This window comes from Eptesicus fuscus, chromosome 14, assembly GCF_027574615.1.
Source record: "Eptesicus fuscus isolate TK198812 chromosome 14, DD_ASM_mEF_20220401, whole genome shotgun sequence".
Classification (NCBI taxonomy): Eukaryota; Metazoa; Chordata; class Mammalia; order Chiroptera; family Vespertilionidae; genus Eptesicus; species Eptesicus fuscus.
The window spans coordinates 39,411,640-39,431,581 of record NC_072486.1 but is presented as its reverse complement, the minus strand read 5'-3'; the positions used below and the strand labels follow the sequence as shown (position 1 = coordinate 39,431,581).

Below are 19,942 nucleotides of genomic sequence, written 5' to 3'. Positions count from 1 at the left end.
CTGTCCCCCTCCCCCGCCGCCGGCCTAATCACCCACAACTGCCTCCCCAGCTGGCCTGGTGACCCCCAACTGCACCCCCCCATGCCAGCCTGGTCGCCCCTAACTGCCCCCCTCTGCCAGTCTGGTAGCCCCTAACTGCCCCCCCCCGCCAGCCTGGTCACCCCCAACTTCCCTTTCTCCCAGCCTGGTTGCTCCTCATGGCCCCCTCGCTGGCCTGGTTGCCCCACGCAGCCTGCTGTTCAGTCGTTTTGTCATCCCTCACTAACCTCCCTGGTGGACTGGTCATAGGCAACCATCTTGTAGGGTGTGATGGTCAATTTGCATATTGCCTCTTTATTATATAGTATCATCTAATATTATTAGTGATAATACCAAGGGACATTTACATTCCTCTGTCCTATCTAATAGACTAGCTAGGTACAGAGGTGAAAAGGACATTGTAGTTGTATTATGTAAGGTTTTATTTCAAGATGTGTACAACTGTTGACAGATGGTTGTTTTAGCATATTAGTATTTGGGGTTGGTTTTAGTACAAGAGATAAAGAGTTTTCCAGATAAGCCAAAGCTAAAGAATTTCAACACACTAGATGGACTTTACAAGAAATGTTAAAGGAAGTTTTCAAGTTGAAAAATAGGGCACTAATTAGTAACAGGAAAACATATGAAAGTGTAAATCTCACTGGTAAAGGTAAATTTTAGTTAAATTCAGAATACTCTAATATTGTAATGGTGGTGGGTAAATCACTTAAAAATATAGTATGAAGGTTAAAAAGACAAAAGCACTAAAAACAACTGTAACTAAAATAATTTGTTAATAGATATGCAGGGTAAAAATGTAAATTGTGACATCAAAATCATAAAATGTCAGGGGGAGGGGTAAAAATATAGAGCTTTAGTATGCATTCAATCTTAAGTTCTTATCAGCTTAAAATAGAGTACTATAATTATAAGCCTCCTCGTAAGCACAAAGCAAAAACCTATAGTAGATAGAAAATTATAAAGAGAAAGGAATCTAAGCACACTACTACAGAAAATCATCAAATCACAAAGGAAATGAGCAAGCGGAGAAGAAAATAAAAAAAAAGAATTGCAAAACAGCCAGAAAACTATTAACAAAATGGCAATAGTTAGTCCATACCTATCAAAAATTACTTTAAATGTAAATGGACGGAATTTTCAATTAAAAGACATGGATTGGCTGAATGGAGTAAAATTAAATTAAAAAAACAAGACCCAACTATATGCTGCCTATGATAGACTCACTTCAACTTTAAGAACACACTCAGACTCAAAGTAAAGGTATGGAAAAAGATAGTCCACTCAAATGCAAGCCAAAAGAAAGCAGGGGTAGCTATACTTATATCAGACAAAATAGTATTTCAGCCAAAAACTGTAATAAGACACAGAGATCATTACATAATGATAAAGGGGTCAATTCAACAAGAGGATATAACATTTATTAATATCTATGCACCCAACATAGGAGCACCTAAATATATAAAACGGACCTGAAGGGAGAAATAGACAGCAATACAATATTAATACCTCACTTCCAATAATGGGTAGATCATCCCAGTAGAATATCAGTAAGGAAATATTGTACTTAAGCAACATGTTCAACCAGGTGAACTTAACAGGTGTTACAGAGCATTCCATCCAAAAGCAGCAGAACATATTCTTCTCAAGTGCACATGGCACATTCTCCAGGATAGATCATATTTTAGGCCATAAAACAAGTCTTAGTAAATGTAAGAGGATTGAAATCATATCAAGCAACTTTTGCAACCATGATAGTATGAAACTAGAAATCATTACAAGAAGAAAACTAGAGAATTTACAAACATGTGGAGATTAAACAGCATGCTGCTGAACAACCAATGGGTCAAGAAAAGCAAAAGAGAAATAAAAAATATCTTCAGACAAATAAAAATGGAAATACAATATAACAGTGGAAATCCAACAAACATATGGGATGGAGCTATAGCAGTTACAAGAGAGAAGTTCAAAGTGATAAATGCCTATAGTAAGACAGAAGAAGGATCTCAAAACAACCTAGCTTTATACTTCAAGGAACTAGATAAAGAAGTACAGACTAAGCCCAAAGTTGGTAGAAGGAAGGAAATAACAAAGATCAGAGTGGAAATAAGTGAAATAAAAATGGGAAAAAAATAATACAAAAGATCCATTAAACTAACAGCTGGTTTTATGAAAAGATAAACAAAATAGACAAACTTTTGCTAGACTTACCCAGAAAAAAAGAGAGGACACAAACAAAATCAGAAATGAAAGAGGAGGCATTATAACTAACACCACAATAATACAAAGGATCATGAAGCTACTATGAATAATTATATGCTACAGGAAGTGAGTAGGGGTGAGCTGGCTCCCAAGAGCCACTTCAACTGTTATTTCACAGTAAGCGATTATTCTAGGCAGCTTAGCAGATAAATAATGTAAATATATTGAGTGACAAACTGAAAAGTCACTTACTCTTTATTTCCAACAACTATGAAAAGAGTATTTGCAGTATCTGGGCCTCTATAAAAGTGGAATTACAATTGAATATAACCCCAAATAGGTTGATAAAGGACTTTCTAAAATAAAGCCTATTTATTAGGCTCTTTCATCATGAGGATTTTATTACCTGAAATTTTTTTATTCATTGTTAAACTAATTTATACACAACTATTTATTGATTGCACTATGGGCACTATTTGTGCCAGAGGTGTAGCAGCTGGCATTAGGGATGAAGATAGAAAATTCCTTTGTAGAGGTTACATTCAAGAGGGGAATAACGACAATAAACAAGTAAGCACGTGCATAATAATATTTCAGATGTTGGTAAGTGCTATGAAGATAAGGGAATGGAGTGTTGGGTGGCAGAAGTTGAGAGTGAGACTATTTTAGGTAAAATGGTGAAAGAAGCCCTCCTGGGAAGCATAAAAGTAAAAACCAGAATAATGATAGACGACCATGGGAAAGTGTGCAAGAAAAGCTTTACAGGCAGAGAGAACAGCAAGAACAAAGATGCTGAGGCAGGCAAGGAACAGGATTATATTAGGACCGTATAGAACAATATAAAGATTTTGGATTTTATTCTAAGTGTTATGGGAACTCAGGAATAATATGATCATACTTATATTCCAAAGTAATTGTAGCTGCTATGTAGAGAATAGATGGTAGAGGGTAATAGGAGAAGCAGTAGAAGGAGCTCAGGTCAGAAACTAATAGTGTCATCGGCATGTGCTTATGGTGGTGCTAGGAATAGGATGATGGCCGTGGAGAAATGGACCACTTGAAGGTATATATTGGAGGACAAAGTCTTAAGAGCTGCCAAAGGAATGGATAAAATGGCTATGTTCCAAGACTAATATCCTGTTGATGTTCAGACAGTTAACTTTTGTATCATTTATTTCTCCAAAGTTAGATTTCCCTAAAAATTTTCGTTTGGACTAAGTAGCTCAGTGATAATACAGAAGTAAGAGAACATACCAGTAAACAAAGTAATAAGACAAATCTACATTTGATTATTTAGATTCATAGTATGTCTGGCTTGTTGAAACAGAAATAGAATGCGCTGAGATAGTTACCTTTCTATGGACAGTGGTTCACAAAATCTCCATGGTAGGCCCTCAGTCATCTGGCCCAGTCGGCCTCTCCTGCCTCCTCCCTTTCATGCAGTCTACCCCAACCACATTGGTCGTCCTTCTGTACTCCAGCAAGCCAAGCTCTTTCCTCTCTCAGCACCTTTGCATTAACTATGCCACTTCCCAGAAAGTTCTTTCATTGGCCATTTTGGGCATAGTGCTTTCATTAGTCGTTTTGGACACACTAAGCTTTCCAGGGGACTAGAAAAAGTCCAAGGACTGGAAAAATGAATATTATCTCAAAAATGATAAGAAAATTTAAAAAACAAAATTAATAAATGATAATTAGATATTTATAAGACATCTCATACATCAGCTCCATTCATTGCAAAATTTAAATATTCACAAAATTTCATGGTATTGGAAATAATTTTTGAGTATGCTGAGGAATCACAGCCAAATATATATTACACTAGAGGCCTGGTGCACGAAAATTTGTGCACTGGGGGGTAGGGGGTTCCTCAGCCCAGCCTGCCCCCTCTCACAAGTCTGGGAGCCCTCAGGGGATGTCCTACTGACTTAGGCCCGCTTTCCATGGGGAGCAGGTCTAAGCCACAGTCTGGTCTCCCTCTGAGAGAGGAGACTGGCTGATCAGGAGAAGGTGCTGCCCCCATTGCCCCCTCACTGCTGCTGCCACTGCCAGCCATCGAGAATGCGAGGCCTGAGCCCTGGGCCTCGCAGCCGCCACCTTGGCTGCCTGCCCTTGGCCCTCACAGCCACTGCAGCTTTGTCCAGAAGGACATCTGGAAGACGTCCATTCTAATTAGCACATTACCCTTTTATTAGTATAGATGCATTACTAGGAGTCAAATAAAACTTAAAGGCAAAATTGTAAAATCCACTTGAAAGTTTTTGCAACAAAAAGTACATATTTAATGTGGGAGAGGAGTGCATTTTAATATGTTATGGTATATGAATGAAGTTTCTAAAATGAAAAGTATCAAGGTCCCATAAATGTCTTTAAATGGCCCTGCTTGAGTATGTGCTAAATAATGAACTTGGCTGCACATAGTCGGAAGGATCAGGTTTTTCTCTCTGACCACACCTCTTCTTCCATGCTAAACATTTTCAGTCAGGGCTTTTGGGCTTGACTACATGGACCAGTGTGTTCCTTTCTGAAAGGAAGTGAGGAGCAAGACAACAGGAGTATGTTGAAAAGCAAGTTGTAATTATGAAGAGTGTAACTGTAGATTGAGCAAGTTCACGTCAACCAAAATTGATTCTGGAGTTACTGTGGATGCAACATAAGCGTAACAGGAGTAAGGAGGTTCTGGATAATAAAAAATCTGAGATGAGTTGAAATTATTAACAGAAACAACTAAGCTCCTCTGATTCTTCTCCTCTCAAGTAACCGTTGGTGAAAAGGGACCCTGACAATATAACTACTCGTACACACCCACAGGTTCCTGACGAGAGACTGGCAGGCCCACAGGAGTTGAAAGAAGTTCTTTTCCCCTGGATCCTTAGACTCTCCGCTCTCTGACAGCAGGTCCCCTCTCTGTCCCTCTGACTGCCTTTCTCCCTTCTTCTCTCTTTGGTGGCCACAGCCGACTGCTCTGTGCCAACTCCCCATTCACACTTTTACCCAGCAGACATTTCCCTTTGTTTTAAAACACAGTTTACTCCAACTGCTAAACATTTCCTAAAAATGCTGTTAGGTGGGCAAAGGAAGACTCAATTGAAAATTGACAGAAATATTTGAAATAATCGCATCTTACCAACAAATATGCATATATGCATAGCCCGTGGACACAGATAATAGGGTGGTGAAGGCCTGGGGCCGGCGGTAGAGGGGTGGAGACAGGCTAGAAGAGATCAATGGGAGGAAAAAGGGGATATAGGTAATACTTTCAACAATATTTTTAAAAATTTTTTAATAAACTTAAAAATTATATATTTTTTTAAGTTATTGGAATTAGCTGCTTGCATCTAGACTTCAGGAGAATTGGGCTAGTTCCACAGGAGACAAAAGGTTGGTGGCAGCTGCCGAGGGGCCTGTGGACTCCTAATGAAAGATGGAGGAGACACTCTATGGCTCCTGGCAGAGTCTGGTCCACCCACCTGTCCCGCAGTAGTGCCCCTGGAGGTGCATGTAACCTCACTAGAAAGAGAAGACAGTGCTCATTTGTGGTCATGGCCATTGTGTACTAACAGCCTGAATCTCTAACTTTGGTGAAAAATTACACCAAATTCTACCTCCCACATGTGAAGTTATCTGATCCATTAGAGAAAACTGCTAGGTGCTCAATTTTATGAGTTTTGTTCACAAAGAGGCTGCTTTCTGTAAAAGATGAATAAACAGCAGCCAAGCAGCTCGACTTAGGCTTATTAATAACCTAAGAGTTTGTTGGTGTGTTTTGCATGCTTGTTCAGTTATTTCCTTAGGATAAATTTCTAGAAGAAGACCTAACTTAAGGTAAGATTGTAGTGCTGACTTGAAAAACTGTAGAAAATGGAAATGAGAATGAAGAGCCCAAAGAAGATAAACTATGTACTTTAAATAAGAATAGTAAAGATAAGCAAAATAAAGCAGGTGCCAGAGACAAATGTATAAAAGGAGCCTGAAATAAATGACAAATACTACATGTACTGCAAAATATCTTCAAATGCCAACTCAACAAAGTAAATAAGGACTTTTTAAACAAAGTATTGAATAAATACATGACAAAATTGATTATGTGCAGAAATTCCAAATTTGTTTGAAGCTATAGATTGAATGAAGTGAGTGAAAAGAGCTGTAATAAATTTAATTTGGTATCTGGAAATTTCTTATATAGAGAATTAGTTCAGTTGAGAAACTGGTTGAGAGAATATAGTAAGAAAGCCAAAAGGAAAATTAATAAATCAGCTTATCATAGAACATTGTATGTTAAACCCACATGTTTTACTTACTGTCTCTCTGAAATCCCACTGAGGTAATCCAGGCATTGTAACATTAGAGAGAAAATGCCATTCTTGGCATTTGAAACTTGAATGAGCTTCTGAAAGAAGTGGTGTTGGAGAAAATGTGTTGATGAGACTAGAATGAATGAAAGTTAAGTGGCTCCCTCACCCCTGGCCCCACTGAACTCTTTCAGACTGAAGCTGGGGCCAGAGTCCAGGAACAGGTGGTGCCGTGGGGCATAGAAGTCCATAGGGAAATGAGAAGACTCAGCCCTCCACACACTGAATGCCATAGAACAGAGCAAAGTGCAAGCGTGTTAGAATTACAAAGGGAAAATTACCCCCATCATAATTCAGAGTGTGACCTTACTAGTAATGTTGTGGTTAAGTTCCTGATGGATCAAGCAAACCAAAAATAAATGAGGATCTAGACAGATATATGGAGGTAATTGACAAAGGTGATTTAATAGATAAAGAAAAAACGTATACCCTACAGGTAAAATATATACATATTCCTTTCACTGTCCATTGGACATTTTCAAAAAATGTGATTGGGAACTAGGCTCAGAGGCAATCTCAATAGATACCAGTAAAACATGACACCAAGTAAAGGTCACGTATTCTACCACTGAACATTTCTAAACTTGTGTTGGAGTACAGGGGCTTACTGAAAACAAAATTTAACAACAAATTGGGAGTGGGGAGATATTTGTAATAGATGACGGGCTATATATGCCAATATGTGAACAACTCTTACAAATAAGTAAGAAAAAGATAAATCTGAATTTTAAAAATGGGCCAAGTACATGAAAAGACCACACACACACACACACACACACACACACACACACACACACACACACAATAGCCAATAGCCAATAAACATGTATAGCATTTTAGCTTCTTTAATAATCAGAGAAATGTATAGTAAAAGACTATATGCATAGAGTAGCTAGATTAAAAATGTTGTCAATGTTCAGTATTGACAAGTGGTAAGAATTGGCAGCTCAGTCATTGTTAATGTTCTTGGTAAATGTAACTTGGTACAAGCTCTTTAGAGGGCAACTTGGCAATAAGTATTAATTTTTAAAATTTGCTTTGGCCAAGCAAGTCTTCTTCTAGAAATTTATCCTAAGAAAATAATTGGACAAGCATGCAAAATACATAAATATGCATGTTATAGAAGCCTTATTATTTACAACAGTGAAAGGTAGAAACAACCTCCAAAGATTTCCATAATTAGAGATTGTTTTTATTCATTAAAAATGACAGTGCTTCACCACATGGAAAGATAGCAATTAAATTGTTATAAAAAGAAAAGAGAGAAGGTTTATTATGATTTTATAATTATTTTTAAAAGAAAGAAAAGCGAGTGTGTATGTATGTGTGAGCAGAAGAAAGTCTGAAAGTATTTGCACCCAGGATTTTAGCAGCAGTCATGTCTACGTAGTAGAATTGAAAATTTTTACTTATAAAAATGCTTCTATATTGTCAGATTGTTTTTTCCAATAAAGGTAAAATTTATATAATCCATTAAAATCATACGGTCATTTCTGTTATGAGACTATAATATTGTAGAAATAACAAATGTGTTAAAAATGATACCATTAATCACAATATCAACAAGTTTTTCTGTCCACTCCAGTAAATATTTATTTAATGATTACAAGAACAAAACCCAAAAAAAGATGATATTAGAGAGGCTTGGGTTTATTCACGTGTTCTTCTGCAGATGAATCTTCTGAATGGGATCGAACCAAAAGCAGCTTTTGTTGCTCTGATGTTTCTCTGGAAATGAGCTCTGCATTCCCCCACTGCTTTGGTTATGTGTATCTGCCTTTCATGTAAAAGAGCCTTTATTCTGGAGATGGGAAGGAGGCTCTGGGGAAATACAGAGTGGTTTTTTTAAGTGAGGATAACCTCAAACTCTTGTCTGTGTTCATTACAGCATTTAAGTAACTGCAGTTTTGTAAAAGCTGCCTTCACCCCAATTGAGAGACCTCTCTCATATGTCCATTTTATTTAACATTCTTTAAGTGCCCTCCTCAGGCATGCCATTGATGACATAAGGGAAAGGATATCGAAGTAGGAATAAGAAGGCCTAGTTTCTAGCTTTTAGTAAGGGTGTGACCCTGGGGACAGCAACTCCGCCTCTCAGTTTTCCTTCTCCATAACACAATGTTCAGGATCTCTGATGTCTTCCAAATGGTCTTGACTCAAAGATCAAATAAGATAATCCAGCTGTTGGAAAATCAGGATGCCCTACACCAACACCGAGTGCTTCTGTGAGGTACACAGGCTGTGAGTGCTTTAGGGGATGCGCAGATGAACGAGACATGATCTCTCCATGTGCAGAGGCTTCCAACCTGGTCAGGAAAACAGCCTTGGCAATAGAGACTAAGCAAGGGCGAGGGAGGCAAAGCAGCTGTACTGTGGACTACGAATAGAAAGAACTGTGGAGACGGGAGTTACATTCTGGTGTCACCCATTTTACCGGGTCATAATAGAGAGCCTACTCGCCTTCTTGGAGGTGGGAATGAAAAAGCACTTGTCCTAGTGGAAAGAGATCCCCATTCTCTCATTAGATCTTGTAATTCATGCAGGAGCTTTTTTATTGTTCCTTTATTTTTTTATCTTGCAAATCAACATGAATAAAACTAAACCTCATGATTCCCAAAGCATTCTGTCTCCAGAATTTCTATCCCAAAGGCAGATATGCTCTATTCTTTTTTTTAAATATATTTTATTGATTTGTGTTTTTTTACAGAGAGGAAGGGAGGGGGATAAAGAGTTAGAAACATAGATGAGAGAAATATCGATCAGCTGCCTCCTGTACACCCCCCACTGGGGATGTGCCTGCAACCAAGGTACATGTCCTTGACCAGAATCGAACCTGGGACCCTTCTGTCCGCAGCCCGACGTTCTATCCACTGAGCCAAACCGGTTAGGGCGCACTATTCTTTTCTATTTCTTTTTCCTGCTGCCCTGATTGGGAGAAAGGAAGATGTAGGAGCAACAGGCAAATGGACATGCCAGCCAAGTCCATCTGTATCTTTAATCTTAAACCTTTAATTGTTTGGTTAAAGGCTTAGATTAAAGCTGAATAAGTAAATCAGAATTATAAAACAGAAGAACTTCAACTTCATTTTTGCCTTTATAAACATATCTTAGACCAACAGCAAAGAGGAACAGTTTTATAAATTTAAAAATGGCATTAAGTGAAATTCTCTCCCCTAAAACTTCTGCTGAGTATGAACATCAGAGAATTCAGAAGGGAAAAAATAGACCTGACATCACTGGCTTTCAGCAAGTCTTTGTAAGCAGCCAAGTGAGCTTGTACTGGGAATGGTCAAGAATTTAAGGCAGAGGCATCTGTGCTTTCTGTGTGTTATTTTGCTTCAGATTAAGACATCAGGAAAGGTATCAGACAGTCCCATGAAGTGTGGCAGGTGTAGCGGTTAGACATGCATTCAGTTCTAAGTTACAACAAAAACAAGAAAAGACTGACCATGACATAAACAAAAGGGAAGAGGCATATTTATCATTTGTAACAAGCAGACCGAGGATATGTGGTACAGGGCTGGTAAGCAGCTCACTCAGGCTCTCAGGGACCAGGCCCTCTCCATCTCTCCTCTGCCACTTCCTTTGAGAGACCACCATCTTCATGCTTGTTCCCTTCTTGTCACAAGATGCCTGCTGCCCTGATGGGGAGAAAGGAAGATGTAGGAGCAACAGGCAAATGGACATGCCAGCCAAGTCCATCTGTATCTTTAATCTTAAACCTTTCATTGTTCGGTTAAAGGCTTAGAGTAAAGCTGAATAAGTAAATCCCCCTAGCATCCTCCACTTATGTCCCATTGGTGAGAACTCATTGGTGGACATAGACCAATCCCTAGAAGGTAAATGGGGAGAAGAAAAGAGACTGTGGATGGCAGCTGGATCTGCCACAACTGCCTGTGGAGAGATTCATCCTACGTAAAAATTGTGTTACTATTTATCTGTTCTCATTTCGCCTCTTGTCCTTTTATGTAATTTTTATCTTGTTTCTTTCTTTGTGTCTTGGTGCCTTTAAAAGCTCAGGATACCTCATAGAGCACACACTTCCTCTCTTCAACCAAGTTCATGGTTAATTTGTGACCATGCAAAAGTTAGGTGCAGACAAAATACAGCATTTCTGTCTCTTTGTAGGATTTAGAGGACACTAAACCATCTCAGCAGGGAGGAATTTTCAAGGAGCTGATGGTGAACATAATTATTTGTAACCAAATCAAATGAAGCCTAGTTGGCTGCCTCTAATTACCTTTCTCATGAAGGGTATGAGAGTATTTAACCCTTGAAGGTAAAAGCAGCATTTATTTTGCACAGGAAGATGCGTTTGGGATTTTTTTTTTTTTTTTTGCCTACTTTAAAGTATATAGACGAGTTTGTGCCTATATAGTGTAATAGTATTTTTGCTCTGTTGATTTCTTTTATTATGTAATAGTGCTAAAATTTGCACATTGACCCATATTAATTGCAGTGAAAATGTGTCCCACCACCAAACACAGCCACTGAAAATATTCTGGTGAATTTTCTTTATGCATAAGTTTGTGGCTTTTTCTAACTTACTTTATCATATGCATGTTGATTTTATTAATTATGTTCATTAATATTTTAAATACTGGCTATCCCCGTTTACTTCAGCATCCCATTTTCTCTATAGTTTGACATTGAAATAGTTACCAATTACTATATTCAGTTAAACCAGCAATACTCATCATATTTTATAAAATTGACTTTGAATTTAGGATTATTTCCTAAAATAGATTCCAAGAAGTGAGCTTGATGAGTCAAAGGATTTATATTCAAGAGCAATATGTGAGTGAGTTGAGTACCCATTTTCAAGTACATTTGACAACTCTAGGTATTAACTTTTAAAAACTATGTATTGTGCATGGCCGACATGGCTCAGGGTTGAGCATTGACCTGTGAGCCAGGAGGTCACGGTTCGATTCCCCGTCAGGGCACATGCCTGGGTTGTGGGCTCGGTCCCCAGTGTGGGGTGTCATGATTCTTTCTCTCTTATCATTGATGTTTCTATCTCTCTCCCTCTCCCTTCCTCTCTGAAATCAATAAAAATATACTTAGAAATATATATATATTATAATATTTTAATATATAGATTGTTTCAAATTACATTTACTAGATTTACTGAAAGCCATTCTAGAACTTGCATGGTTTAAATATGTAAAATGAAACTATTTGGGTGTATCATATGAATTGAAGAGCTTAATTTTTTCCCTGATACATTGCTGTTTTAAATTTTCTGATTTCCCTCTTGTCTTTCAGTTTTACAGGAGATTCTAAACTTGCCTCAAGCATGCGCTATGTGGAAACCCAATCAATGCAGATAGGAGCATCCTATATGATTCAGTTCAGTCTGGTCATGGGCTGTGGCCAGAAATACACTCCACACATGGACAACCAGGTGAAACTGGAGTATTCAACCAACCATGGCCTTACCTGGCACCTTGTCCAAGAAGTAAGCTTTTTTTTTTCTAAAGCTTGTTAATAGACAGGTAGCCTCTTCCTTTTTGCATTTACAATTCTAAAAGTTTAGATTTGGTTGAAAAGGAACAATGTTATTTATAACAGAATTAACATAAAGTGAGCAGCAAATTATAAGGATGCCACATTCTGCACTGCCAAATGCTAAAGGGTAATTGAAAATGAAAAAGAAGTGGGCATAACTTCAGGACTGGTTATTCTAGCATGGTGTTTTGAATATTATTTTCAAACCCTCCCTCTATAAACATGTCTTTTCTTCTTTCCCTATAGCATGTCTTCATCTGTTTTGAAGTCTCTTTACCTATAGGTAGACCTTATTAAGAATATGTTATCTCTTGCCTTTAAAAACAAAAACGAAATACATAGATTCAGTTTCTTAGAATAAAATGTACTTATTTATACACTAGAGGCCCAGTGCAACAGTGGGATCCCTCGACCTGGCCTGTGGGATAGGGCTGAAACCAGCTCTCTGATATCCCCTGAAGGGTCCTGGATTGTGAGAGGGCACAGGCCAGGCCGAGGGACCCCACCGGTGCACGATTGGGGCTGGGGAGGGACATGGGAGGTTGGCCAGCCAGGGAGGGACCGCAGGAGGGCTCCAGGGCCTGTCCAGCCCATCTTGCTCAGTCCCAATCTGCCAGACCGCAGTAGCAAGCTAACCTACCAGTTGGAGTGTCTGCACCCTGGTGGTCAATGCACGTCATAGCAAGTGGTTGAGTGGCCTTAGCATATCTATATATATAATAGAGAAATATGCTAATTAAAGGGGACGCCGTAACGGGTCGACCGGACAGGAGGAGGTTGTGCGCGCAGCATCAGGGTGGGGCGGCAGGGGCCTCTGCGCCTGAGCTGGGGGAGGGCCTGATCAGCAGCAGCCGTGGCTGCTTCAAGGGCCGGGCCAGCAGTGGCTGTGGCTGCTGCAGGGCCTGGGGAGCAAGGCAGGGCCAGACAGACTACTTGAGGGTGGTCGGCGCCGCACGATTTTGAATCGCGCACTGAGGTACTAGTCATTAGTATATTATGCTTTGATTGGTTGAACGGCTGACTAGACACTTAGCATATTAGGCTTTTATTATATAGGATACATACTTATAATCTGACATTGCTATAAATGCATAAATGTCATAGTGAATAGAATACCGTATTTTCCGGCGTATAAGACACCTGGGCGTATAAGATTTTCCTGGGTTAAAAAGTCGTCTTATACGCTGGAAAATACGGTAATTTTTCCAAATGCCAGTTTTGTGATAAAAGGTCAAAAAATGGATCCTAATCAATTTCTACTTTTACATGTGAGTTTTGGAAGACTTTTAATTCCATTGTGCCATCTCATTTCAATTATTGCCCAAATATTTTAGCTTCACAAAAGGAAAAATCAGGGATTGCATCCATAATGCAAATAGTTAATTTTATGTTGTTAGGTTTCTCCCAGTTCTTTTTCACTTATGCCTGACTCTCTTTTAGGAATGCCTTCCAAGTATGCCAAGTTGTCAGGAATTTACATCAGCAAGTATCTACCATGCCAGTGAGTTCACACAGTGGAGAAGAGTCATCGTGCTTCTCCCCCAGAAAACCTGGTGAGAGACGTTTTTAGATATGGCTGTCACATTAACTTATACTGTCTCTGTTAATATGACTCGAATATGAAGAAAAGTTGAGCACAATGGCAAGATGCATGAAAATTTGGTTTTCCAACTGTCCTAGCTTTTTCTGACCTCCCTTTTTACCCCAACTTTGTTTTTATGGTAGAACTCAGTGAGCCCATTCCTTTATGTTTGACATGATGCAAGAATCGAAAAACTTCTGTGTCAAGATAGTTTGGGTTTGAAAGGCTGTTTTCTTTTTGTAAAGCCCTACTTTTTATTTCAAAAGCTTAACATACTTTTTTTTTCTATTCACATTCTTTCAGTAACAGTACAAATCATTTCCTGGGAAGCAGAATCCTAAGGAACTAGGGAGAAAGTTAAACTTTATCTTTTATGTATCCCCATAAAAACGTCTAGTGGCACTTTGAAATAAATGTTCTTTGTTCAAATCTTAGTCTGGCTTCACCCATTACTGCAAATCAGTTAAACCTGAAAAAGAGTGAAAATTAAGCGAGTGATCAGCTGTTAAAGTGTGTATACATTTTTTGCAACACCCTATAGTAATGCTGAATTGCCGTGTTGTGCAACACCTGAAGCTAACATAATATTTTATGCCAACTATACTTTTTAAAAAGAGTTTTATTTTTGTGATGTGAAGTTTGAGATGCTTATCTATCCAAGCAGAACTGTCAAGAAGTGAAATGGACTTATGAGTCTAGAGCTCAGAAACAAGGCTTGGGCTGAAGAGTTAAACGCTATGCTTACTATTTAAAGCGCTGGGTCAGGACGAGCTCACCCAAGCTTTGGACTAAAAATTAGGAGGCCTGAGTTCTCAGTATGTCTCTGCCAATGACCAATTAACCACATGATTTTAACTATTCACAACCTCTTCAGACTTGATTCCTTATGAATGTAATGAAGATGTTTAATTAGTTGATTTTAAAGGTCCCTCACAGTTCTAAGACACGATTCTGTGATTTGTGTAATAGAAAAAGCATAAAAGAGACAGGGATTCTATTTTTTTTTATGGTATCTGCCTTCCCAGAGTCCTTTTGTAAAGAGGAAATTGCTAAATAAACCCTTCTAAGATTATTTTATATTAAAGTTAGGCTCTACACACACAAAAATTGATTAGATAATAACCTAGAATTATTATACCACCTTTAGTTGAAGATTGAATTACAGCATTATATAAGAATGCCTTCATGATGATTTTTAAAGATTCATCATTATGTCAGTGGGATGCTTGAAATTTGATTTCCACAGATTTCTTTATATCCAACTGTGAGCCATTTTCTGTATACTCTATTCATGCTTTGCATAACAAGTTACCTCTTTCTCTAACATCCTACTTTTTCACGTCTACTGCTGGGAATATAATCAAGATGTATTTCATTTCAATGCTATTCCAAGTATTTCTATCAAGATACAAAAACAACACATTAAATAATTGAAATACTGGTCAAACTTGGTACTAAGCTACAAATGTTTATTCTTTTTACTATTTCACCATTAAGTATATTGTCCTCATTATTTAAAAAAAAACACACTAATTTTTGTTCATTGATATGTGGGGTGCAATTTCAAAGTTATGATGGTAAGATAATATTAATAGTATATTTTAGAGATGTCTTTTCATTTCCCAAAACATTATAAACTATTCTTTTTTAATTAAATGTACTGGGGTGACATTGGTTAATAAAATTATATAGGTTCTAAGTGTACAATTCTGATACATCATCTGTATATTGCACTGTGTGTTCATCACCATGTATTTGACCCCCTTTACCCTTTCTACCTCCTCCAAACCCCTTTCTCTCTGGTAACCACCATACTATTATCTGTATCTATGAGTTTTTGTTTGTCTTGTTTATTCATTTTTTACTTTTAGTTCTATATCCCACATGAGTGAAATCATATAGATCTTGACTTTTTCTGTCTGATTTATTTCACTTAGCATGATATTCTCAAGTTCTATCCATGTTGTCACAAATGTCAGTATTATATCATTTCTTAAGGCTGAGTAGTATTCCATAAAGAATCTTCTTTACCTACTCATATATTGAAGGACACTTAGGTTATTTCCATGTCTTGGTCATCAGGAATAACACTGCAATGAACATAGGGGTACATATATCTTTACCAATAAATATCTGCAAATTTTGGGGATAGATACCCAGAGAGGGATTGTTAGGTCATATGGTAACTCTCTTCTTAATTGTTGTTTTGTATTCTGTTTTTAAAATTTTTTAATTAAATTTATTGGGGCAATATTGATTATATAGATTTCAGGTGTACAGTTCTATAATACATCATCTATAGATTTTATTGTGTGTTCACCACCCAAAGTCAAGTCTCCTTCCATCACCATTTATGCCTCCTTTATCCTCTTCTACCTCTCCCCACCTCCTTTCTCAGGTAATCACCATACTGAGGTCTGCTTTGTTTTGTTTTGTTTTGTTTTGTTTTGTTTTGAGGAACCTCCGTACTGTTTTCCATAATGACTTAAGCGTTTACATTCCCACCAACAGTAAATGAGGGTTTCTTTTTCTTCACAACCTCTCCAATACTTATTACTTGTCTTGTTGGTAATAGCCATTCTAATAGGTTGAGGTGGTATTTCATTGCAGTTTTGATTAGCATTTCCCTAATAGCTAATGAAGTTGAGCATCTTTTCATATATATGTTGGCCATTTGTATATCTTCTTGGGAGAAGTGTCTGTTTAGGTTCTCTGCCCATTTTCTAATTATATTGTTGGTTAGGTGTTGAGTTGTATGAGTTCTTTTTAAATTTTGGATATTACTCCTTGTCAGAGCTGTTGTTTTCAAATATCTTCTCACAATCGGTTGGTAGCCTTTTTGTTGTTTGTTGTTGTTGTTGTTGTTGTTGTTGTTTTTACTGTTTCTTTGCTGTGCAAAAGCTTTTTACTTTGATATATAGTCCCATTCATTTATTCTTGCTTTTACTTCCCTTTCTTTTGAAGTCAAATTCATAAAAATTCTCAATGTCCAAGGTCTATAAGTTTAGTACCTATGTTTTCTTCTATGTAACTTATTGTTTCAGGCCTTATATTTAGGTCTTTGATCCATTTTGAGTTCATTTTTGTGTGTGGTGACAAACAGTAGTCTAGTTTCATTCTTTTGCATATGGCTTTCCAATTTTCCCAGCACTGTTTTTTTAACCCTCACTCAAGGATATTTAGAGAGAATAGAAAGGAGAGAAGGAGAGAGAGAAACATCAATGTGAGTCTGGGGATTACATCCATGACTCTTTGGCAGATTAATGCTCTAACCACTGAGAAATATTTGCCAGGGCACCAGTACTATTTATTAAAGAGGCTTTCTTTTCTCCATTGTATGGTTTTGGCTCCTTTGTGGATTTATTTCTGTATTCTCAATTCTTTTCCATTGATCTGTGTGTCTGTTTTTCTACCAATATTATGCTGTTTTGATTATTGTTGCTTTGTAGAATAATTTGAAGTGAGGAAGGTGATACCTCCCACTTCATTTCTTTTTCACAAGATTGCTTTGGTTATTCGGGGTCTTTTATGGTTAAATACAAATTTGATTATTTTTTCTTTCTATTTCTTTTAAAAATGCCATATGGACCCTAGCCAGTGTTGCTTCATTGGTTGGATCATCATCCCCTGCACCAAAGGGTTGAGTTCAATTCCTGGTCAAGACATATACCCAGGTTGCAGGTTCAATCCTGGTCGGTTCACATATGGGAGGCAACCAATCAATGTTTCTCTCTTTCTCTCTCCCTCTCCCTTTCACTCTCTCTAAAATCAATAAAACATATCATCAGATGACAATTTTTTTTTAATGCCATTTGGATTTACATGGGGTTTGCATTACTTTTTTGAGAGGTTTTGATAATTGTTTTATTTTCCTCATTCAGTTCTTAATCATTCAGTCTAGGAAGGTTATATGTTTCTAAGAACTTGTCCATTTCTTCGAGGTTAGTGAATTTTGTGGCATATAGTCTTTCATTGGATTGTAGTATGATCCTTTTTATCTATGATGAGTACGATGACCTCTCCTCTTTCATTTCTGATTTTGTTTATATGAGTCTTTTCTCTTTTTTCCTCCTCTAGCCAGAGGTTTGTCAATTTTATTAATCTTTCCAAAGAACCAGCTCTTTGTTGCATTAATTTTTTATTGTCTTTTTGTTTTCTATTTTATTTAATTCTTCTCTAATTTTTTTTCTTCCTTCTGTTTACTTTGGACTGCATTTGTTCTTTTCCTAGTTCTTGAAGAAGTAATGTTAGGTTCTTTATTTGGGATTTTTATTGTTTCTTGAGATAGGCATATGTCATATTGTCATTCTCATTTCTCTGTATGTATCTTTTATCTATTCTTTTATTTCTTCGTTGACTGCAGTTGTTATTTAGTAGCATGTTGTTTAATTTCCACATATTTGTAGTTTTTCCTAGAAAAGCCTTTATTTCTCCTTCATATCTAAAGGGTAACTTTGCTGGATATATTAATCTTGGCTGGTAATTTCTTTTTTTTTCAATTATTTGAATATTTAATTCCACTCCATTATCTTATAGAATTTCTGCTGAAAAATCCAATGATAATCTAATGGGATTTCCTTTATATGTTACCATCTTCTTTTTTCTGGCTGCCTTGAGAATTCCTTCTTTGAGTTAATTTTTGACAATGTGTTTTGGAGAAGGCCTTTTGGGATGGAGATAATTAGTAGGTGTTCTGTTTGTTTCTTGGATTCAAGGATCCAGCTCTTTCTGTTGATTTGTGACCTTCTTGTCAACTATTTCTTTGAATAGACTGTTTCCTTCTCTCTTCCCCTTCAGGTGTACCCATTATTCTAATATTTCACTCTCTTATAGAATTATATAGTTCTCTGGATAATAGAGTTCTTTCATTTTTATTGCTTTCAAATATCTTCTTCCATCTACATAATTTCTAGATTTCTATATTTAATATCACTAATTCTCTCCTCCTTCTGGTCAGCTCTATTTCCTAAACTCACTGGTTCATTCTTCATCTCTTTATTAAGTTCTTGAGCTCCATAATTTCTATTTGTTTGTTGTAAAAGTTTCAGTCCATTTGGTAAAGTCCTCCTTTTGATCATAGATTTTCTTTCTGGGTTCATTAAACTATTTCTCTGTGTTTTCTTGTGTCTCGTTGGGTTTTTTCAGAACTGCAGTCTTGAATTCTCTGTCATTATGTCCATGCCTTTAACTTTATTTTCTGGAGATTTTTTTATATTCTTTCTGAGCTGCCTCATTACCTTGGTTATTCTCCTGTATGTGTTCTGACTGGGAATTGAACTCACCACATTTGAGTGCATGGGATGATGCTCCAACCAACTAAGCCACACTGGCCAGGACTGCAAAGTTGACTGGGCATCTATGGGAATGAAATACACTTTTTTTGTAAGAGAGGCACTTCCCTAGTAGGTTGATAAGAATAAGCCTTTTGTTTGTTTGTTTACCAGAAGGTGGCACTGAAGTGCAGTGTTTTAGTTTCTATTACACTGTCCGGCTTCTGGGGTCTCTGGTAGGCAGTGGAAAATGTCCTGTGTTCCCTGAGGTGGTGGGCATCTCCTCTATGACCAGTTCACCTCAGTCTCAGGGCACCAACCCCGTGGGGGAATGTGGTGGGTGATGGGATTCCAATCTCAACGCTGTCCTCTGCAACCAGAAGCTGCTGGCAGTGCAGCCAAGGGTGGGTTGGAGTAAAGTGAGCTGTAAGAGGCCAGCCGCTGCATTTATGGCTTTGTTCTCCTCTCAGCAATGACCACTGCTAGACCTTCGCTGCCGCACCTGTATCCCCATCCGTCACAGGGTGCGCCCACCACTCAGGGAAAAATGCTTCTGCCTCTCCGGTTCTCAGGGCTGCAGATAATATGCTCTGTAGCCTGACACCCACTCTAGCTCTGGGGGGTTGTAGGGCCACCAGACAACCCCATGGCACCTGTGCACTTCCACTGGGCTCAGCTGCAGCACACAAACACTCACTGTATCTCTGTTCCTTGGGGCAGCAGCGAGTACAGGCAGCAACCTGATTCCTCCCCTCTTTCGAGACTGACAAGTGAGGTCACAGCTGCCTCCATGGCACCAGCATCTGCTCTTCTCCGTACCCACCTTCCCTGTTTGCTCTGATTTGCATACCTTCAGATGTTTCAGTGCATGGGATCTCTCAGCAGTGTCTGTGTGTGGAGCAGGAATGAATTCTAGCTATTCAACTTGTTGCAACTTCAAGGGGAGAGAGCAGAGGAAGCTCTCACACCACCATTCTTCTGGCATCACT

At 38.0% G+C, this 19,942-nt stretch overlaps 1 protein-coding gene across 2 annotated transcripts in view; it reads left to right on the top strand.

Moving 5' to 3' along the window:
- Positions 1-19,942, top strand: part of RELN (reelin) — a 455,662-nt gene that overhangs the window by 315,620 nt on the left and 120,100 nt on the right. For both annotated transcript variants that reach the window (XM_008149850.3, XM_008149843.3), the window contains exons 21-22: positions 11,859-12,051; positions 13,542-13,654. In XM_008149850.3, the coding sequence (XP_008148072.2) occupies positions 11,859-12,051; positions 13,542-13,654 (306 nt within the window). The remainder of the gene's footprint in view (positions 1-11,858; positions 12,052-13,541; positions 13,655-19,942) is intronic.